The sequence below is a fragment of the Sarcophilus harrisii genome, chromosome 1 (genome assembly GCF_902635505.1).
Source record: "Sarcophilus harrisii chromosome 1, mSarHar1.11, whole genome shotgun sequence".
NCBI lineage: Eukaryota > Metazoa > Chordata > Mammalia > Dasyuromorphia > Dasyuridae > Sarcophilus > Sarcophilus harrisii.
The window spans coordinates 622991549-623012020 of record NC_045426.1 but is presented as its reverse complement, the minus strand read 5'-3'; the positions used below and the strand labels follow the sequence as shown (position 1 = coordinate 623012020).

Sequence of the window (20472 nt, the reverse complement as noted above, 5' to 3'; positions counted from 1 at the left end):
GACACTGGGAAAGGCATTTAAACATGTGTAACTGTTATCTTTGTTAAAAAAAAAAGTGAACTGAAGAAGGAAATGTCAAACTATTCCAATGTATTTGCCAAGAAAATCCCAAAAAGAGTCATAAAGAGTTGGAAACAACTTAAAGACACCTGAGCAACAGCAACATATGTACTATGTCTAAAGTACAAGGGTAAATGCTGCAGTATATACAAATATAAATAAGATAGTTCCCTTCATTAGGTGATAAGTTTAAGTCAAGAGAAAAATATAGAAAAGTTAGAATAAGAAAATTGCATAACAGGGATAAAAAGTGCTGCAATATTAGATGAGGAAAAAATTGCTTCCAGCAGGGGGAACTTAAGGGACCTTAGTGGGGGAAGTGATATTTGAGTTGGATTTTTAAGCTATATCCACAACAGAGACCTGTTTGGGACAAAGTGAAGGATCTTGAAATACAGAGTATGTGAAAAAAGAGTAGTGTTAAGATAAGACTGAAAAGGAACAATTGAATCAAATTGTAAAGGACTTTTTTTAGTGACAGGCTCAGGCAGCTTTATCTTTATTCAATAAGTAATGGAGAACCATTAATAGGTTTTGAATAGTGGAGTGATACTTTCTTCCCCAAAGAAGATAAATCTGGCAACTGCATCTAAGGTAGAAAAAGGGAAGGGAGACAAAGATTGAAAATGGGTGATTAAAAGACTTTTTAAAAGTCTGCTATTTGAGGCTAGCATAATTTAAGTCCAGTTCTTCTGGGGGATGAGAGCATAAAATAGAAATGCTTCTCAAGAATTTTCTATCTAATGACTCTATCATTCTCCACTAATGGCTTCGTCCAATGAGGTATTTGGAGTTTTTTATGATAATATCATAGCCTTATATTTTAGGAATATTCCTTTGGCAGTTAAGTGAAGGACAAATTTAAGAAGAGAGAGAATGTAGATGGGGATACCAGTTAAGAGGCTATGGTAATCATCTGGGAGAGAGGTGATGATCATCTGAGTTAGGGAATTTATCAGGTAAGTGTATAGAAGATTAATAAGGCCAAAAATGTGGAGGTAGGATTGGTAAAGATTTGACAAGTAATTGGATAAAGGGGGTAAGGATGACTAAGGAGTAAGAATAAGGAGTTGACTCTGAGTTTGTGAACTTTGGTAATGGGAAGGATTTTGGTGACTTAAACAAAAGCAAAGAAATTAAGAAGATTGGGCTTTGGAAAGACAAGAAGTTCTGTTTTGGACATTCTAAGTTGGATATCAGTTTGGAAATGTCTAAGAGTCAGTGATGCCAGACTGGAACTTGGGAGAAAAGCCATGTAAAAATAGATAATTAGATAGATAAATAGACAGATAAGTGGATGGATAGATAGTGAATAAGTAGATAGGTAGGTAAATAGAAAAATGGAAGGATGGATAATAGATAAATAGATAGTTTACTCTTCTCTATATTTTACAGTTATCTGCAGTTATCTTTTAATCTAATGGGATGTAGTCAACCAAGAGAAAAAGAGTGTAGATGAATGAGATGGCCTGAGCTCTCTTAGACAGTTATGAAAATTGAGTAAGGCTTCACCAACCCCAAAATTGGGTTAGGCTTGAATAACACTCATTAGGACATACCTATCTCCCCTTCCTGCTATTTTTCCAGGACAACATTTGCTTGCTACCTCAACCTAAACCAAATATGGGCAGCTGTACTCTTATTGGCCAAAGCTCAATTTCCTGGGATGGATGTAAAACCCATTCCTTCAGCCATTGAGAATAAGGGTCAGCGGTGGGAGGGATTTTTTTTGCATTGGGGACTATTTAATTTGCTGTTCTATCTCTATAAGGCACTTCCCCCTGTTGAGGGGTGAGAAAGTCACCCGATTCCCAGATCAGTTGTAAGTGGGAGTTTCCTGTGGAAGCCAGGTAACTTTCTCAGAGCTGGGAGATTGAGATTGAAGTAGGTAGGGATCATTTTTAGAAATTTCCCAGGCCCCCCTCCACAAAGATCTGGGGACACAGAGTAATATTACATCACACCATTTGATTGCTTGTTTGACTGGAGGGCTACCTGCTTCTTGGGAGAATGTATAATAAATCTTCATTTCACTCCTAGAGATATGTCCAGCTATTTTATCATATGGTGGTCACTCACTTCTCTGTCTGACACACACATGGAGATAAAATAAAAGAGCTCTGAGAACAGAAGTGTGGGGGTACACCCACAGTTAGTGTCTATAACATGGCCTATGATCTTGCGAAAGAGGCTGACAGAGTAGTCAGACATGTATAACCAAGAGAGACTGGCATCATGAAAATCAGAGAGGAGAGGAGGATGGTCAGCAGTGTTGAATGTTATGGAGAAATCAAGAAGGAAAAGAACTGAGAAAAGACTATTATATTTGGCATGTTAGAAATGAATGGTAACTTTGGAGAGAGTAGAAAGAGAAGTGGAGTGGTAAAGTGGAGACAACTCTTTCAGCTGAATGATAAATCCATTTGCAATAGAAAATTAAGTAAATGTGTTTAGTATACAGGTAATATTAAGCTGGTGGCTCCAGACAGTTGGTGGTTCAGTGGATAGAGCACTGGGAAGGCCTGAGTTGAAATTCAGCCTCAGAAGCTATTAGCTGAGCAAGTCACTTAACTTCTGTCTGCCTTAATCCAGAAGGAAATGCACATCACTCCTGTGTCTTGGCCAAGAAAGCCCCATGGACAGTATGGTCCACAGGGTCACAGATACAGCTCAGCAATAGACAAGATTATGGGACAGGCTCATCATGTCCCAGTTAAGAATGTTTATTGAATATATGCTGCTTAGGAAGAGGAAGTTGATAGACCATTGGCCCTTTCTAGAAACATTTTACATTTTACATTTCCTACTTAAAAAGCTAATGTGGTACTTCCGTTCCAGCCAACACACAGCTGCAGGCTCAATGAACTGAGTTCCAATCTTCAAAGTGCAGACAATCCCTAACCCATTGAAGTCAGAAGAATTTCAGCATTTTCCCACCACAAAAGCCACTCTTCACATTTTTATTGTGCCTTCATTCTAGTCCCCTGAACTTTGAGAACCTTACCCTTCTTAGTTCTCACAGTTTGGGGGCACACCTGCAGAGTGATTGTCTTAAGTGGGAAAGGGTTCTGAAAATACCTTCATTTGCATGAATTTTTGTTCGGCTTTGCCTCGGTCTTTAGTCAAATTCCAGAGCCATCTGAAACTTCCTGTTGTCCTTCAGCAAGCAAAAAGCAGACAGCCTCTAGTAAGGCAGCATGGTAGAATAAAAAGAACACTAGAATTCGAGTCAGGGCCTGAGTTCAAATCCAGGTTTCCTTATCTGTGTGAATCTGGATAGTCACTTATACTTTTTGGGTTCTCAATTTCCTTATCTAAAAAATGACAAAGATGGGACCTCCCTAAAATCTCTTGTAGATTTAAACTTCTTATCCAGACTCTCTTTGACTAAAATTCAAGTGTTCTCTAATTGCTTGTCCTTCCTTTCCTCTTTTTTCCTCTCTCCTCTCTCATTTTCTTTCATTCATCAGTTAGTCACTATGCGCAAGGCACTGAGGTTACAAAACACAAAATTCTTACATTCTATTCTTTGCTTATTCTCCTTGACTTACCTGAGAAATTTTTTTTACCTTCCTTTTCTACCTTTCTATATCTTCTCTACTTAGTCTTCAACCCCAGTTCAAGTATTACTTCACTCCCCCCAAAGGAAATAGTAAGATCTAGAACTGCCAGAAGCCCCAGACAAAATCTAGTTCAATTTCTTTATTTTGTAGATAAAGAAACCAAAGCAAAAAGAAGCTTAATAATGTGTTTAATGTCAGTCAGGTAGTAAAGTAGAAAGGACAGAATTAAAAAGCAGTTTTTCTGATTTTAATCTGGTAATTCTTCTCCTAACCATGTTGCCTTTCACTAGAGTTGAATCAGAATTTGAAGGAAATAAGCATTTATTAAATTTATTAAGTCTAATGTGACCTAAAAATTGTGCTAAACACCTTACAAATATCTCATTTGATGCTCGCACCTTGGGAAGTAGATGCTATTGATGAGGTCACTAAAATAGTAATAAGGTTACTCACTGAAGCAAGCAGGGAAAGGCACTGATGGGGACCAGCCTAGCCTTATAGTCCCACCATTGTGGAGGTCTTGGTTGATTCCACTTTACTGTACCCAATCAGAAAGCCAAGTTATGATGTCAAACCCTTGAAGTTAATATTCCCCTATAAATCTGTCCATGGCTATGCTATCTTTTTTGAATCCCTTTTGGATTAGTCTGCTACTGCACTCTTCTTTGTGGTATTTTTCTTCCATCCCTCCTTCTTTATAACTCATGATATCATTCTTCTTCTTATAATTTGTAATTCTTCTTAACACTCTTTTAGGGTGCTAAGCTCCCCTATGGATTTAGTCTGCCAGTCAATGATATACTCCTACCTCATGGTGTTTTCTCTTTCTCCTGGTTAATTGTGAATTCTACCAGGGAACTTGTCTTTTCCATTGTTAATTGTTTAAAAAAAAACCTTTTCTTGATAACTATATGCTCTCCCAAATCTATTTCATATTTACCACTCTTGATGTCTATTTTACCTTTTATTTTGTCCATATCCTCTTTTAAACAAATGTACCTTTTGGAAAGGAAAAAAGTCCTTGTGGATTCTTCACATGTGAATTGATTGCTACCTAATACCATCATTTGGTGCCAATTTCTCTCATGAAACTCATCATTATCATTCCCACTTTATAATTGAGGAAACTGAGGCAGACAGATGTGAAGGAACTTTCCCAACTAGTAAGTATCTGAATCAGGATTTGAACTCAGGCCTTCCTAACTTCAAGCCTACCTCTTTATTCACTGTTCTAGTTAGGGCAAAGGACCTGGGTGTGAAATTTGGCTCTGCTATATATCATCTGTGTAACATTAGGCAAGCTATTTGATCTTTCTGTGCTTTAGTTTTCTTGTCCATTGCATAGTATCCTCTCATTTTACATATGAAGAAACTAAGGCTCAAAGAAATGAAATTACCTTTCTAAGATCTAAGATCTAAGGCTATTAAGCATTCCATTCAATTATCAACACCACATTTGAGAACTTTTCACAATGGGAGGACTAGCTCTCATAGTGTTCAAAGATCTCATGAGTTTTGTGAAGGTGGAAATCTCAAGGTACTCGTCTAAATGTCTCCATTTGGAACTTTCCTGTCTCTGCCCTCACTGTTCCCATACATGGCCCTATTTCATCCATCCCGACCCCACAGAGAACATTCTGTTAATGTAGCAGTTATATAAAACAGGATGAAAGAGAATGCTCCTGGGTGCAATGATAGCGGGGATAGTGAGCACCTTGGGAAGGCTTTTGGCAAGTCCTACTGAGATGATGTAATGTCTTGGTCTGATTGCTCCCTCCTATTGTAGCCCCTTCTCTCTCCCCCTCCACCCACACATCCCAGTGAGCATTTCTGACCTAACTCCTTTTTGCAGATCAGATTTCACCTGGTTATTTCTTATAAAAACTCAGGACAAAAAAAAAAAAAAAAGAAAAAAAGAAAAGAAGGAAAGCTTTCAGATACAGTATAAAGAGATGTCAAGTCTCAATTTAGGAAACAAAAACAAAACAACAAAACTAAAAAGAACATAGAAAGGATTTAGAACTAGAAGGAGCCTTAAAAACCATCTTATTCAAGCTGTTTATTTTAACAATTAGGAAACAGGGGTCTAGAATTATACAAAGGAAATAAATAAAAGAGCTAGAATTTGGATCTGGTCATCTGACTCTCCACTCAGGTTTTTTTTATCAATATTCTAGTGGTATTCTAGTTCTTACTACTACTCTCTGAGCAAGAAGAGATCAATGAGTAGCTAATCTTCTAGTCCAAATCTTCTTAAAATATGGGTGGTGACCCCATATGACTTGTGTAACTGAATGTGAAAGTCATGAAACTATGATTTATTTTCAGTAAATGTTTGATTTGTATACCTGTTTTATATACTTATATGCTCAGGGTGCATATATATATATATATATATATATATATATATATATATCTGTATATTTCTCAGGCAAATAAGGATTGCAAGTAGAAAAAGCTTAAGAAACAAACCCTATTCTACACTACATGATTCTCAAGAAATAATTTTTTTCCTTTATTTCAGTGAGTAAAAGGAGGGAAGCTATAAATGGAACATTCTTTCTACCACCCCTAGCCTCCCACTGAGATCATCTAATTACATAGACCAAGTCTTCTTTACCCAAAATAATTTGAGACTCTGCAAGAAAAGAAATCCAGCTCAGATTAAAAGGCTGTGTGTAAAGGATGATCACCTGCAGGTCAAGCACTGAGCTTGACAAATTTTAATTCTGAAACACACATGGATACACAGTTGCTAGTGCTTTCCTCTCTGAGATTTTATTCTATTTAGTCTGTATATATGTGCATGCAAATAATTATTTATGTGTTGTTTCCCTTTCCAGAATGTAAGCTCCTTGAGAGCAGAAACTGTTTTTGGTTTGTTTTGGCTTGTTTGGCTCCTAGAACAGCACAAAGAGAAGGAAGCAAAGTCCTCAATAAAACCCCAAATAGCCCAACAAAAAAAACTAATTTCATGCTGGAAGAATTGGCTTTTGGGGCCATAATGAAAAGTCATACTGAATGTACATGGCACATTCTAACAATACAACTTGGCAAATTCAAAAAGGAGGGAGAGAGATAGAGGAGAAGCAAAAGCCAGTTCTCCATGTGCTGTGACTCATACATAAAGAAAACCATTTTTTCAAAGTCCAAACAAGGACAGAAAGGACAGAAAGATTGCACTGTGTGCTAAGTATGGAGGAAAACAAAAATCAATAAGAGACAATCTCTGTCTTTAAATATGATGTAAAAACATACATACACACAATACACACATATACTATAGGGTAAATGATAATTCCTAGAGTGAATAACTCATTAAATAATAATGATAATGAAATCAATGAATAAGCATGATGTTCTTTCCACTTCTGACATGGTAGAAAGATGCTAGATTTAGAGTTAGAACACCAAAGCTGGTTGTGATATTTTTTGTTTGAAGTTTCTCTGAACTTCAATTTCCTCATCTGTGAAATGAGGAAGCTGAATGGGATAAGTCTCCAAATCAAAGTTTCTTAGCCTGGATTCATAGATACTAGTGGCCACATGGCTATACTTTGGGGGGGGGGGGGGTTAAGTGAAATAATATGTGGAAAGCTTTTTGAAAACTTTAAAGTGCTATATTATTAAGGTTAGGCATTTTATATTTGGGGGCAGCTAGGTGGAATGGTAGATAGAATGTTGGATCTGCAGTCCAAAAAACATGAGTTCAAATCCAACCTCAGACACTTACAAGATGTATGACCTCAGGCAAGGAATTTAACCCTGTTTGCCTCAGTTTCCTAATCTGTAAAATGGGGATATTAATAGCACCTATCTCCCATGGTTGTAGGAAGAATCAAATGAGAAAATAATTGTAAGGTGCTTAGTACAGTGCTTGAGATATATTAGGTACTATATAAATGTTAACTATTATCTTTTGGTGGTGGTTATTATAACTGCTCTGTGAATTCCACAAATTTGATTTTTATCTTTCTAGACCTTGAAACCAGCACATTGTCTGGTACATAGTAGGCATCAAATGTTTATGGACTGATAGAATGATTGGTTGATGTATTTCTTAGGGTAGAAGACATTGTCATTTTAGGGGCATCAAAAAAGTCAGTTTTCAAGAAATCTGAAATAATGAGTGCTTGGGAATGATGTGGACAAAACAAATGGAGATGACAAAGGAATGCCAAGGAAAATGGAATGAGTAGGGAAAAGAATAAATCGAACAAACCCAGCAGAGACAGCTCTTGGTACATTTGAGACAGACCTTGTGTTTATCTTACTGGCCACAGATCAGTTGGCACTTTTGTTAAGGGTAGAGAAGTCACTAGGGCTCCAAAATTTAGAGGAAACTGGCAACATTTGCAATTAATTTCTTTGACAAGGGAAAAAATGCTGTTAGCATCATGTGCAAGATTATTCAGTTCAATTAGAAAGACAGTCCCACCCTGTTATAACACCTCAGGTGAGCTCCTCTTCTATCACTACTCTCAACCCATCTCACATTTCATTCTACTTCCCCTAGTGCAAAATTTTTTATAGTGGGTGTGCATCTGAGCCACCTGCTCCACAGTAAATTGAAAGCAGGGATCAAGATATCCAGACTAGTCAGAGTTTGTGAACTAACAATGGTAATTTCCCCTCATCTTTCACAAATACCTTAGATAAATAATTCTATCACACATTAGAAGTGAATCGAATCATCTGATCATGAAATCACAGAAGGATCAAGGATGTCTTACTTTTTTGCTTTTGTGAGAGGGCATTATCATTGTCTGAGTCTGTTGTTAAGCCTTATGACTTTAGTACTTCTAATAGCTTATATGGTGGTCTTAATAAAAAAGGAGTTTTTTTTCCCTGTGTAGTCCATAAAACAAGGGAATAAAGGTAATACATACACAGATGTGAAAGGAAAATCCCAAAGAAATACCACCTTCCACAGTTATACAAAAGGTACTATGTAATAAGTAAGGGTCAGGCTAGGAACACCAGACCAGAATCCTAGGCTAGCTCTCTTTATGAGTTGACTACGAGTAACTGTGGGCAGTGAGGTGGTTCTAGGAGTCAGCAAATCTGGCCTCTGACATATATGAGTGGTGCAATCTTGAACAAGTCACTTAACCTTGTTTACCTCAGATTCCTCATCTGTAAAATTTGCTAAAGAAGGAAAAAGCAAACTGCTCTAGTGGTTTTACCAAGAAAACCTCAAATGGGATCCAAAGGAATCTGAAATGACTGAATAACAACAAAAAACCTGCAAAAGGAAAGAAGGATTATTGCTCTTGTTAGGGTAATGACCATAGCTGCTGCTTTCCTGCTCCACGTATCAATTCTCTCACCTGCTTGGGTTGTGTTAATATATTCATCCATTCACTCAGTAAGTTATATAGTGGATAGAAGCTGGTCCTGGCAGGAAGACGTTGTGGTTATTTTTTGCCTTGTGTTCTTGGAGAGGACCATGACATCAGGGAGGAGATGCCATGACATGCAAGTGAATTGGATTTAGGTGAAGGGGGCTGAGCAAAGTCACCTTCCTCACTTTCCCCTCCAGAGCCATCTGGGTGCACTGGCTAGATAAAGATCAAGATGACCAGAGATGTCCCTGGATATGTCAGAGACCTTAGTCTTTTTAAGTTACTATCTTCAACAGTTAGGAATGGCTTTCAAATCTGGCCTCAGACAATTACTGACTGTGTGACCTTGAGCCCACAGGGTCTGCTTCTCTCTGTCTCTGCCAGTTTCCTCACCTATACCATGGGAATTATAATAGCAATTAAGTTGCAAGGTTGCTGTGAGCATCAAATGAGATATATCTGCAAAGGGCTTCATACAGAGCCTGGTATATAATAAGTGCTAACTCTTGTTTTTAAATAAAGTACTGAGAGAAAGGTCTGGGTCAGATATTGTGGCAGGGCACAAAAATAACTTACAATCCCTGTCCTCTTCTTACAAGGGCCACTGATACCTTCCTCATTCAGGGAAAAAGTTGGCAAAAGGATGTGGAAGAACAGGGGATTGTGCAAAACTCTGAGAATGTTTCATAATAAAGAGATGTATGATATGGAGTTGGAAATGTCCTAGTTTGGAAACAATGAGTGAGATATCAGTGATAACAGATGCTTTCTTTAGCTTTCATGGTTTAGCATTTCATTCATTTTGAATCAATGTCTCACCAGGTTTCTGGTACCAGCCAAAGGGATATGTTCTTATTTCGGTATCAGGAGAGTTACAGTCCAAAATACGCCAGGGGCCTCGGGTTTCTTCACTGCATGTCTGGAATCCTAGATTGCTCAGAGTTAGGCACATCACCTCTCCACCTGGCAATACAATGATCATCACAGGGGAAAAGATTTTTATCTTCTTAGCTATATAACCTTGTGTATTTCATTCTTTAAGACTGTTTCTTTATCTATGAAATGGGGAGAATAATATTTGAACTCTTTACTACATAAATTTGTTTTGAAGGAATTACTTTGTTCTTGAAGTATAAAAGAAACATGAGTTGTCATTATTTTAATTTCCTATTCATAATCCACCATTAAGTTTTCATTGAATCTAAGGAAGACAAAACAAAACAGTTGGATATTTAAGGGGATTCTCTAGTGAAGAAATTGGGCCTAAAATGAAGTCTTGGAGTTTAAATCAGGTTTGCTATATAATTATCTTTTATCTCGCATTGTTACTTGTCACTTGAAGTAAAATGATTGGCTTTAACAGTTTACATAAGAATGATACATTTTATAGAGAAACACCTTTAAAAGATTTTAGAAATCTTATTAATTCAATGAGAAAACATGAGTCCAGAGAACTGATGAGGAATCATGTTTCTTCCAGAGAAGTAATGGACTGAAATCTAGAATGATATAGATATAGACATTATAAATATATATATAACATAGATATAGATATGGATAAATAGGTTTTATTAACCATATCTATATAATATGGTTAATAAGGGAATTTGTTATACTGGGATTATTGTGAGTTTTTTATTTTTATTTTTAATATTCTATTAGAAGAAAAGGGATCACAAACAGTTATACATAAGCTTTAAAAAAGAAGAACAGGTCATCTTCTTCACACAAGCATACACCATATTGCTGAGTTATGCTCTTACTTTAACATGATTGTCTAAATCCTCCACTACCTTTGTTCTTAGTATTTGCTCTTAGTTAACATGTTTTATAGTGAAGACTCTTCCATGAAGTCTTGGTGGATGTTTTTCAAAGTCAAAACATGAGGGAATCGGATTCTCTTTGCAACATATCACAAGCCAAACCATGTGAGAAAAAAATACTTTGGAAGGTGCAATGCCGCCTACCTTCTAACTGAGAAACATTGAGGAAACCAAAGCCTTTGCAGCAGGGATCAGCATCACATCTTAGTTCACATTCAAAGAACCTGGAGAAGAAAGAAAAACAAATAATAAGTTTTTTTTCCTAATTTTGTTGTTATTGTTTTTAAGTTATCGATGAGGAAACTCTATCAATATATTTAGCAACTTGTGCACTGTCATATAGTATGAGACTTTTCAGGCTTTTCTTTAGGACTCAGAAATTGTGGAACTTCATCAATAAACAAGCATTTATTATGCACCTACTAAGTGCCAGATAGCCACTGGAGACCCAGGCAATAATGAAAAAATATTGCCTCATAAAGTTTATAACTGGATCAGAGCCATAATTTTTTTCCATTTGTTTCAGACTCTTCATGATCCCATTTGAGGTTTTCTTTGTAGAAATAATGGAATGATTCACCATTTCCTTCTCTCACTCATTGTACAGATGAGAAAACTGAGGCAAACAAGGTGGAGTGCCTTGACCAGGAACACACAACAAGCTAGTAAGTGTCTAGGGCAGATTTGAACTCAGGAAGAAAATGATCAAAACTGAAGTCGGAAAGACTCCTCTGGACAAGTCATTGGGAAGGGAAAAGCAGAGGGGGAGGGAAGTGAACAAGAATTTATTAAGTAGTTACTCTATGCTAGACATTGTGATGAGCATTTCACAGTTATGTCATTTGTTTTTCATAACAACTCTGGGAAGTAGGTGTTATTATCTCCATTTCATAGTTGAGGAATTTGAGTCAGAATTTAGGTGACTTGGTCAGGATCACCCAAATAGACTCTGATCTCTGCTTTTAGCTTAAGGAAAGATATTAAGTGTTTGGGAAGTTAGTCCTGAATCAAAGAGTCAGTCATGGCTTGAATGTCTGCCCAGTTGGGCAATAAGCAGTTAAAGATAATTTATCCTTCCTTTCCCACTTAGCCAATGTGTGCCCTACACATTCTAAGAATTGATCTTTGTTTTAGAGATGTTTCCCCATCTTCAAAACTAGATTTAAAGCATCAGGCCATCACAAGGCCATTGCTTCCCCTCATAAATAAGATGTCAGCCAAGAACAAGAGCAAATCTGGAGGCCTCAGATGAAAGGAGAGGAAGTAAGCTCCTACATGGCCTTATAATAGAGCTACCCCTCTAGTGAGTTCCTAGGGCTTTAAGCCTCTAAATGATGAGGTTACTGTGATGAGGATCATCAGGAAAATAAAAACCACAGGTGTAACACTTTACCCATTGGAAACAGGTTTTCTGGTCATCGACACTTTGCTTCGTACAGAAATCCCCCTCAGTATTTGGAATGGTAGGCGAGTGTAAAATGCCTTCACTTTGTCTCCCAAGACAACTGTGTAGAAGAAAGGAGGCATTATTAATATGAGGAAGAATTAGAGTATCCAAGAAAAATCTGATATGAAAAAAATCCTAACTAAGGGGTATAGAAAGGATTTCTAAGCATAATTCAGATGAGGGTATTGGTACCAACCTAAAAAATTGTATCTGATGAGATGCTGTATATAAAATGTTTTGCAAATCTTAAAGACAAATAGAAAGACCAGATCAGTTATTTTAAGTTATTTTAGGATTATTAAAAATATCAATAGCAATATCTCATTTTATGTTTTATGGAGTTCAGATAAAAAGAAATCTGAATTCATAGATAATATCAAATTAAGTATTGTACAATGGGCTTGTATAATCTATAGCAAATTGCTTACCTTCTCAAGGAGGGGAGAAGGAAGGAAGGGAGAGAATTTATAATTCATGAATGTTAATAGTTGTTTTTAAATGAAATGGAGGAAAAAAGTCAGTCTTGTCACTATTGAGTCTCTATCCTGCTTTGTTCTATTTTTAATGTTTGGCAGACTGGATAGATAGATACAGTGATTACTTTTTTGTAGGTGAATAAGATGAAAAGAACAAATATTTAACTGTGTCCTGTGTCCAGGAACTGTGCTTAAATATTTATTACCTCATTTGATCCTTATAACAACCCTAGGAGTTAGATGCTATTATCATATCTATTTCATAGAGGAAGAAGCAAATAGAAATTTAGTGCCTTGTCCAAGATTATACAACTGATAAGTGTCTGAGGACATATTTGAACTCAAGTCTGATTGATTCCAGGCCTGGTTCCCTATACTCGATACCACTTATGTTGCCTCTGAGTGTTGAGATGCAACATCTAAAGTGAGGTCTATGGAAGCATCTTTGGGGCAATGGAATAACTAGTTTACTAATCTGTAAAATGAGAATCAACATCCCACAGGGTTGTAAAGTTATAAAGATAAAATAAATCATATATTAAATAATTTATTCAAATTCCTTTGCAAATCCCAAAGTGCTATATTAAAGTGAGTTTGCATTAGTATCAATACAACTTATAAGTATATTGCATTTAAACACTAACAAAGAATTTTCCTCAAAGTAGGTAGTTCTTGTACAAGGTGCTTCCCCAGTTACTTTATTTGCAAAGTAGGAAAAATAATACTTGTTCTACTTATTTCACACAGATGAGGGGGACAGATAAGATAAAATGATAAACTATAACACAAAAGTGAGGGCTTTTTCTATACTTTTCAGTATGATATATGAATTGTAATTATTATTGTAAAGTTATGATAATTTGAAATTAAGTTCAGCTGATTGAGCTTGTTTTCACATATATAATGATGGGGTGGGGCACCACATCCCTTGGGGGACCTAGATGCTGAAGAGAGATGCAGCCTATATGGTCTTGAGAAACTGTAGTCAGAAAATAGCTGTATACACATGGGTGCTCAAAAGAGCATCCAGAGATTTGATTTTCATTCCCTGCTGTTTCTGACACAGAGAAAAAGGGCTCTCTGTCTTGTTCTTAATTCAGGTCTTTTCTCCTGAGCAAGTGAGCTAATGCCTGCAGAACAGAAATTTCTGCTGTTTTATTTGTTTAAAAATGTTTGGCACTATAGCAATTTTGACACAGTAGAGGAGCACTGGAAGTCTTACATGAACTGATGCATCATGGTGTAATAAGAAAACAAAATACACAATTATTTACAACAATGGAAATTAAAATAAAATAGTTTTAAACTGGAAACTATACAATTAAAATGACCAAATTTAGCCCCAGAGAATAGGAGAAAAAAATATATCCCTACCCTCTTTGTAGATGCAGAAATCTATGGGTATAGAATAATACATATGTTATTAAGTACAGCTGATGTGTTCGTTAGTTTTGCTATTTTTTCCCCTGGTGTTTCCCTTTTTATCTTTTTTTACAAGGGATAGTTCATTGGGTAGGGGAGATCTAGTTGGAAATAAAGATGATTTTGGAAAAAAAAACAAAGCAATAAAAACAAGATAATAAATAATAAAATATATCCTACAAAAGAAAAGTTATTTTCTGAATACAAAAAAAAAATAACCCTCACCATTTTTATGAAAAAGGGTCTGTGGTCTGAAAGGAAGGACAAAAGTGCAGCTCTCAGGTGTGAATGTGAGGGAATTGTCACATGTCTGAGCTTCTGGGAAGAGTATGCAGGTGAAATCCCCACTGCTCGTATTCCGTACCTCTGCCAACTTACAAAAAGTATTGTCTTGAGCACAGCCTACAGAGAGACAAGAGATATTTAGTTCTGAAAATTGCTTTTTTCTTACTGGCCACTCATTTCTGACTCACTCTGTCCCTGGTCCAAAAGCTTCCCCAGGAAGTCAGTTAATCTGTTAGTCAATTAACATTGGTAACATATTTTTACAAATTAGTTCTTTGATTTGATTAATTTTTCATCATTAAATGCAAAAAGAATTTTCTAAAAATTGACCAATTGTCTGACAGGAATTGTTTGAGCTACCCTGAACTCGGTGCCAGGTAATTGTTAAGGTAATTTCTTCAATTTATTTCATCTTAAATTTACATCATCACATCAAGTTTGGGTAACTCTGGGGTTCCCCAAACTTTTTGTGGGTAGGACCTGTTTTTTTTTAACTTTTTATTTCTTTGAACCTTTGAGATCAGTGAGAAAGGAGATGGAAGGTATTGTCTTCGGGGAGTTCCTGAGTGGGTGGGGAAGCCCAGGGATTCCCCATCAGCATTACTTTCCTCCTCTTGCCTTAATGTTCTAAAAGATGAAAGGGAGGATGAATTCAGGGGAGATGGAGAAACCCCCGTGGAAGAGAGATGATAATAAACCACAAAGAATTAGAAGGAAAGCTGAGTGATAGCTACAGCTGTTCAGATGCAATCAACCCAATTGCAACCTCTTTTATATCCTTAACAAATTACATTTTACTTTATATTATTTGGAGTAGATACTCAGATAACTCAGATATTTTATAATGGAAGCTCCATTATGGCATAGACATTGTCATTCATCTTGATATGGACCCAATACCTAACATAGTTCTATTATTCTGTCAATAACCATTATAAAGTGTCCACTGTGTGCCAGGCACTCTACTAGGGACCAGGACACAAAAGAATGGCAAAAGCTGTCTCTGCTTTCAAGGAACTCACAGTTCATTGGGGAAGATAACATGAGAACAATTATGTGCAAATAAGCTATATTCAGGATAAATTAAAAATAGGATGCTTAATACATAGTTGTTGAATTAAATTGATTTATTCAAGATTGGTATCACTTGGTATACATTATTAAAATATTTAATTCTGTTCACTTTAGGACTTTATTATTCATCAACTGGTAAATGTCAGTTTCATGTACTTTTGGAACACCTAGCTAGGATCTGAGGGGCATTGTGCTGAGCATGGTGAGAAATTTTTTTAAAAATGTAGAAGTAATAGTTCCTAAAGTTAAAGAGCTTCCAGCCTAGTTGGATGGATGGGAAAAGCTAACAATAAAAGGTATAACATGATAAATGCCCAATGAGTGTTATAGTCAACGTGTGCCACAGGAATTGAGAGGAAGGAGGAATCACTATAGGTCAGGATGATGATGGAGAAAGAAGATAGGATTTGATCTGGGTCTGGATAAAGGATGGTGGGAAGTAGGAATGGCATTCTAGAAATCGAAGAGCAAAAGTGAGGGAGAGATATAACTCTGGCATTTGAGGTCACAGTAAAGAGAACAAAACAGATGATAATTTCCTCGAGGGCAAAGGCTAAATTATATATTTGATCAACATAGTGCACCCTCATAGCAACTAATACAGGGATGAATGTGGTTTAATTGGTCAATAAATACTTATTGAATTGAATCTTCTATGTCTCACAATCAAGTCTGTGAATAAGCTAGTGATGTCTGATTGTACAACTGACAAGGGGGGTCATTATATCTGAGATTTCTTACGAGAGAGACACCAGAGCTTTGCCTCCTGGGCTGAATATTTGAGCCTGGACAGAAGGTACTGTTGTCTGGGCACAGTCCTCTTTCCATCTATAAGAACAAGCTTTGTGTTCACTTGGGAGAAGAGTTCCATTGTTGAATCTGAAAAAGAAAAACTGAGTTGAAAGGAAATTGTTTATGGACATTAAATTAAAATCATAGCATTTTAGATAATACTTGTATTTAACACAGTACCTGGTGTATAGTAAACTCTTAATAATTGCTTATTCCCTTCCCAGTTTAAAACTGGAAGGGACCTTGATCTATAGAGAATGTTGAAACATCAGACAGAATGTTCAAGCTAGAATTTGTCAAATAAGAAGCATTTTAAACATCAAGCAGCCAATAGAGTATTGGAGTTGGGATCCCAGGAAGTCCTTAGAATCCTGTTTTCAGCTTTTAGTAACTGTGTGATTCTAGGCAAATCATTCAGCCCCTGTAAACCTCAGTTTCCTTATCTGTAAAATGGGAATAATAACATCAGCTACTCCCTAGAGCGATGATATTTGAGATAATATATATAAGGTGCTTTGCAAACCTTAATGTACTATATAAATACTATGATAATAATTATTATCATTATCATTGAATTAGATGAATCTAAACCTAGATTTCAGAGGCCATAAAGGGACTAAGTGGCAGAGTCAAGATATGAATGTAGGTCCTCTGTCTCAAAATCCATCATTTGTTCCATTATCCAAAACTGCCTATCATTTATTAAATACTTATTATGTGCCAGACACTGTTAGGCACTGGGGATGTACGTATAAAAATCAAAATCCTGTTCCTCAAAGATCCCACAATGAGACTTATTAACAGGGAATGTCAGAACACAGAATGTTAAAGCTGTAAGGTCATCTAATTCAGTTCCTTTATTTTACAGGCAGAGAAACTACCCAAAGAAGATATGAAAAAGTTACATAGAACAGACTTTCAGGGAGACATTTATGAGTACAAGTACATTCTACTAGACAGTGTGTCCAATTGCAGACTAAATGCATGTTTCTAAATGGGTAAGAAAACACCCAGAATCTTAGCAGTTATAAGATTGTTGTAGTGAAAATGAGAAGCTCAAAAGGACCATAATGAGGTAGGTACAATGAGAATGTCTAAGCTAGAGCCCTTTTTTGTTAAGATTTCTTTTCAATCTTTTATCTGCATAAAAAATAGGTTAAGAGTATTAGCTAACCAGTCCTAGAGCCTGGCTTTCAATTCACTCAGAGCCCAGATCCCAATGCTGTCCCTAACTTCTTTGAGATCTGTGTCACTCTTTCCCTGGACCAGTTTCCACTTTTTATAAAACAGATTTATAAATATCAATTATTCAGTTAGTCAGTCAATTCATATTTATTAAGTACTTTCAACATACCAACCACTGTCCTTACTAACCTTACAATAAACAGCTTGCAAATGGAAATAAACAACAATAATAAAAACAATACATGAAAATAACTTGATTAACAGGATCATACAATGTTGAGTTGATACTCTAAAAAGACAGATTCTTAGAGTAAATTGGGACATAAAATGTGAGAACTGAACTGATAAGCATCCTTAGAATATAGAATGTAAGAAAATAGTACACAGGACATTAGTGACGAAAGTATCATTAGAACACGGAGTGTTAGAATACAAAATTCAAAATTTTATCATTGAAAGTATTCTTAGTTATTGGAATGTCAGAAAGTAAAACTTCAGGACTAGATGGGACTTTATTATTGTTGTTGTTCAGTCATTTCTGACATTTTGTGACATCATTTGAGCTTTTCTTGGCAAAGATACTAGAGTGCTTTGCCATTTTCTTCTTTATTTTATAGATAAGAAAACTGAGGCAAACATGATTAAGTGACTTGCCCATAGTGAGAATCTAAAGTCACATTTGAAATCAGGTGTTCTAGACTCTGAACTCTATCTACTGTCCCATTTAGTTGTCAAAAGGACAATTAGTCATGGGGTTACAGATTTGGAACTAGAAAGGATTTTAGAGGTTATCTAGCTCAATCCCCTAATTTTACAGATGAGGAAATTGAATCTCAGAAAGATTGGTCTGTTCCAAGATTACAACACTAATTAGTAGCAAAATCAGGACTAGGATTTCCATTTCCTGACTGCCATGCCCAGTTTAGTCTTCCCTCCACTTCAAAAGGAGAAATGCAGCATTACTGTAAATCTCTAATACCTGTGAAATTGAGGGGGCAGAAAGATGAGCACAGTATGAATCAAAAGTAAATTCAAGAAGCTTGGTCTCTTGATTTTGAGTCAAATGTTCCATTTAAGATTGTCAAACACTGAATATGTATTTGCACATTTTCTTTTGAAAGATGAGGTGGAAGCCTTCTTACTTATCAAGATTCAGACTTGTATTTCCTCTTTGTTCTCCCCTCCCCTTTCCTCATGCCAGTCAGCATCTACAGAGAAAGTTACCAATTTTTGCATTGCGCTAATTAAAAGGGAGACCCCTCTACCTTTAGTAGAAACCCCTGAGGGAAGAATATGAGTAAGAAAATTGGGATAGTACTCAGATATTACTAGGCAAAAAAGTTTTAAAAATGAGAAAGATTTCCCCCTAAATCACATTATATTGTGACCCAGGAAAGTAATTGGCAGAGAAGCTGCAAAATTAGTTAGATTTTGTATTCTTCCCATCTCTCCTCTAAGCCTCTGCCATCAAACTGTCAAATTGTCCACTTCCATAGGAGGGAATGCTAAATAAATGCAATAACCACCTCTCTTTTGTAAGGAATGATATGTCATCTCAAGTATCTTTGAAGAACCTATCTCTTAAATGTTTGATCCATGAGCACTCACTGGCACTGTTGGCTATTTAGTGCTAAGGAAAACCTTTGGCCATATTTCTAGCTCTCATTCCCAAGTTTCCATATAAGCTTCCAAAAAAAGAGATCAGGCAGAAGCAGATGAAACAAAATACTAAAGAAATGCTTTTTTAAATTTTATTTTTTTGATGGGATGCTTTTTAGCCCACAGCAAGTCAATAGTTGTCCTACTGATTCTTCACAACAACACTATGAGGTAGGTACCCCATTTTAAGAAAACCAAGACTAAAAGAAATTAAATGGCTTGCCCAAGGTCATACATACAAACACAGTAAGCATCTAAGGCCATTTTTGAACTTAGATCTTTCAGAATCCAAGTGCACACTGTACCGCACAGCTGACTTTGTATATATTTATTTACCTGCTGTCTCCTCTATTAGATGACAGACTCTCTGAGGGTAGGACTATCTTTCACCTTTTTTTTTTTTTTTTGGTAACACCAGTGATTAACCCAGTGCTTGGTACATAGTAATCATTTTATAAATGTTGACTACTTAACTTAAAAAATACTTAGATAAAAGGTCTCTGTCATCACTGACATTCAGTTTTAATGAAAGGAAAAACACCACCTTGTAATTTCCACTCATTGTTCCCCATTTCATTTTCTAGCTCAAAATAAAATTAATCAAGTAGCTCCAATATGTAGAAACCATTCCTATATTTGCATATAGAACTCTGCCTCTCCCACAAATCCAAAATCCTAATTCCTTTGACTGATCGGGGTATGACTCCACCTCAAAGGTCACCTGTCTTTTCTAGTGAATTTGTTGATACAAATAATTTTGCTTAATTATTTTCCTTTGTAATGTGAAAGAGCTCAATATCAATGGAGATAGTAACTTCTATTACATAAAAGGCATAAATGTTATTCCCTCCCCCCACCAAGAATCAATAGTCTATATCCATGAAAAATCTAGTACTAAACTATGATTACCTGATATTAGTGGACTAACTGATCCTTGAGCTGCATTCCGGCTACATTCTGCAGGCTTTTCTCCAGTATTTACATCTGAATCTGGAAGAAAAGAGAAATCAGTCACTCTGGTTCCATGTTGGAAGCAACAAGAATAAGGTGTCTAAGCTACCAACTAGGACATTAGTTTTCCCAGTCAGGTGGCATAGTGCATAGAACACTAGTTTGGAGTCAAAAAGACCCAAGTTCAAATCCAGTTTTAATTACTTTTTATTTTGTGGTTCTGGGCAAGTCACTAAATTTGGCATGCCCTAATTTCCAGAATTAAAAAATTCGGGATCATAATCAAACCAACCTTACAGGACAATTATTAGGATCAAATGACAACAGTATAAAGTACTTAGAACAGTGCCTAGCACATAGAAGGTGCTTAACAAATTCTTGTTCTCTTCT

General features: G+C 36.2%; 1 protein-coding gene across 1 annotated transcript in view; it reads right to left on the bottom strand.

The window, feature by feature from the left end:
• TG (thyroglobulin) overlaps positions 1–20472 on the bottom strand; it is a 352924-nt gene that overhangs the window by 188130 nt on the left and 144322 nt on the right. The window contains exons 29-34 of the mRNA XM_031947228.1: positions 20041–20121; positions 16237–16374; positions 14362–14538; positions 12185–12296; positions 10936–11015; positions 9788–9931 (exon numbers count right to left, since the gene is read on the bottom strand). Of these exons, the coding sequence (XP_031803088.1) occupies positions 9788–9931; positions 10936–11015; positions 12185–12296; positions 14362–14538; positions 16237–16374; positions 20041–20121 (732 nt within the window). The remainder of the gene's footprint in view (positions 1–9787; positions 9932–10935; positions 11016–12184; positions 12297–14361; positions 14539–16236; positions 16375–20040; positions 20122–20472) is intronic.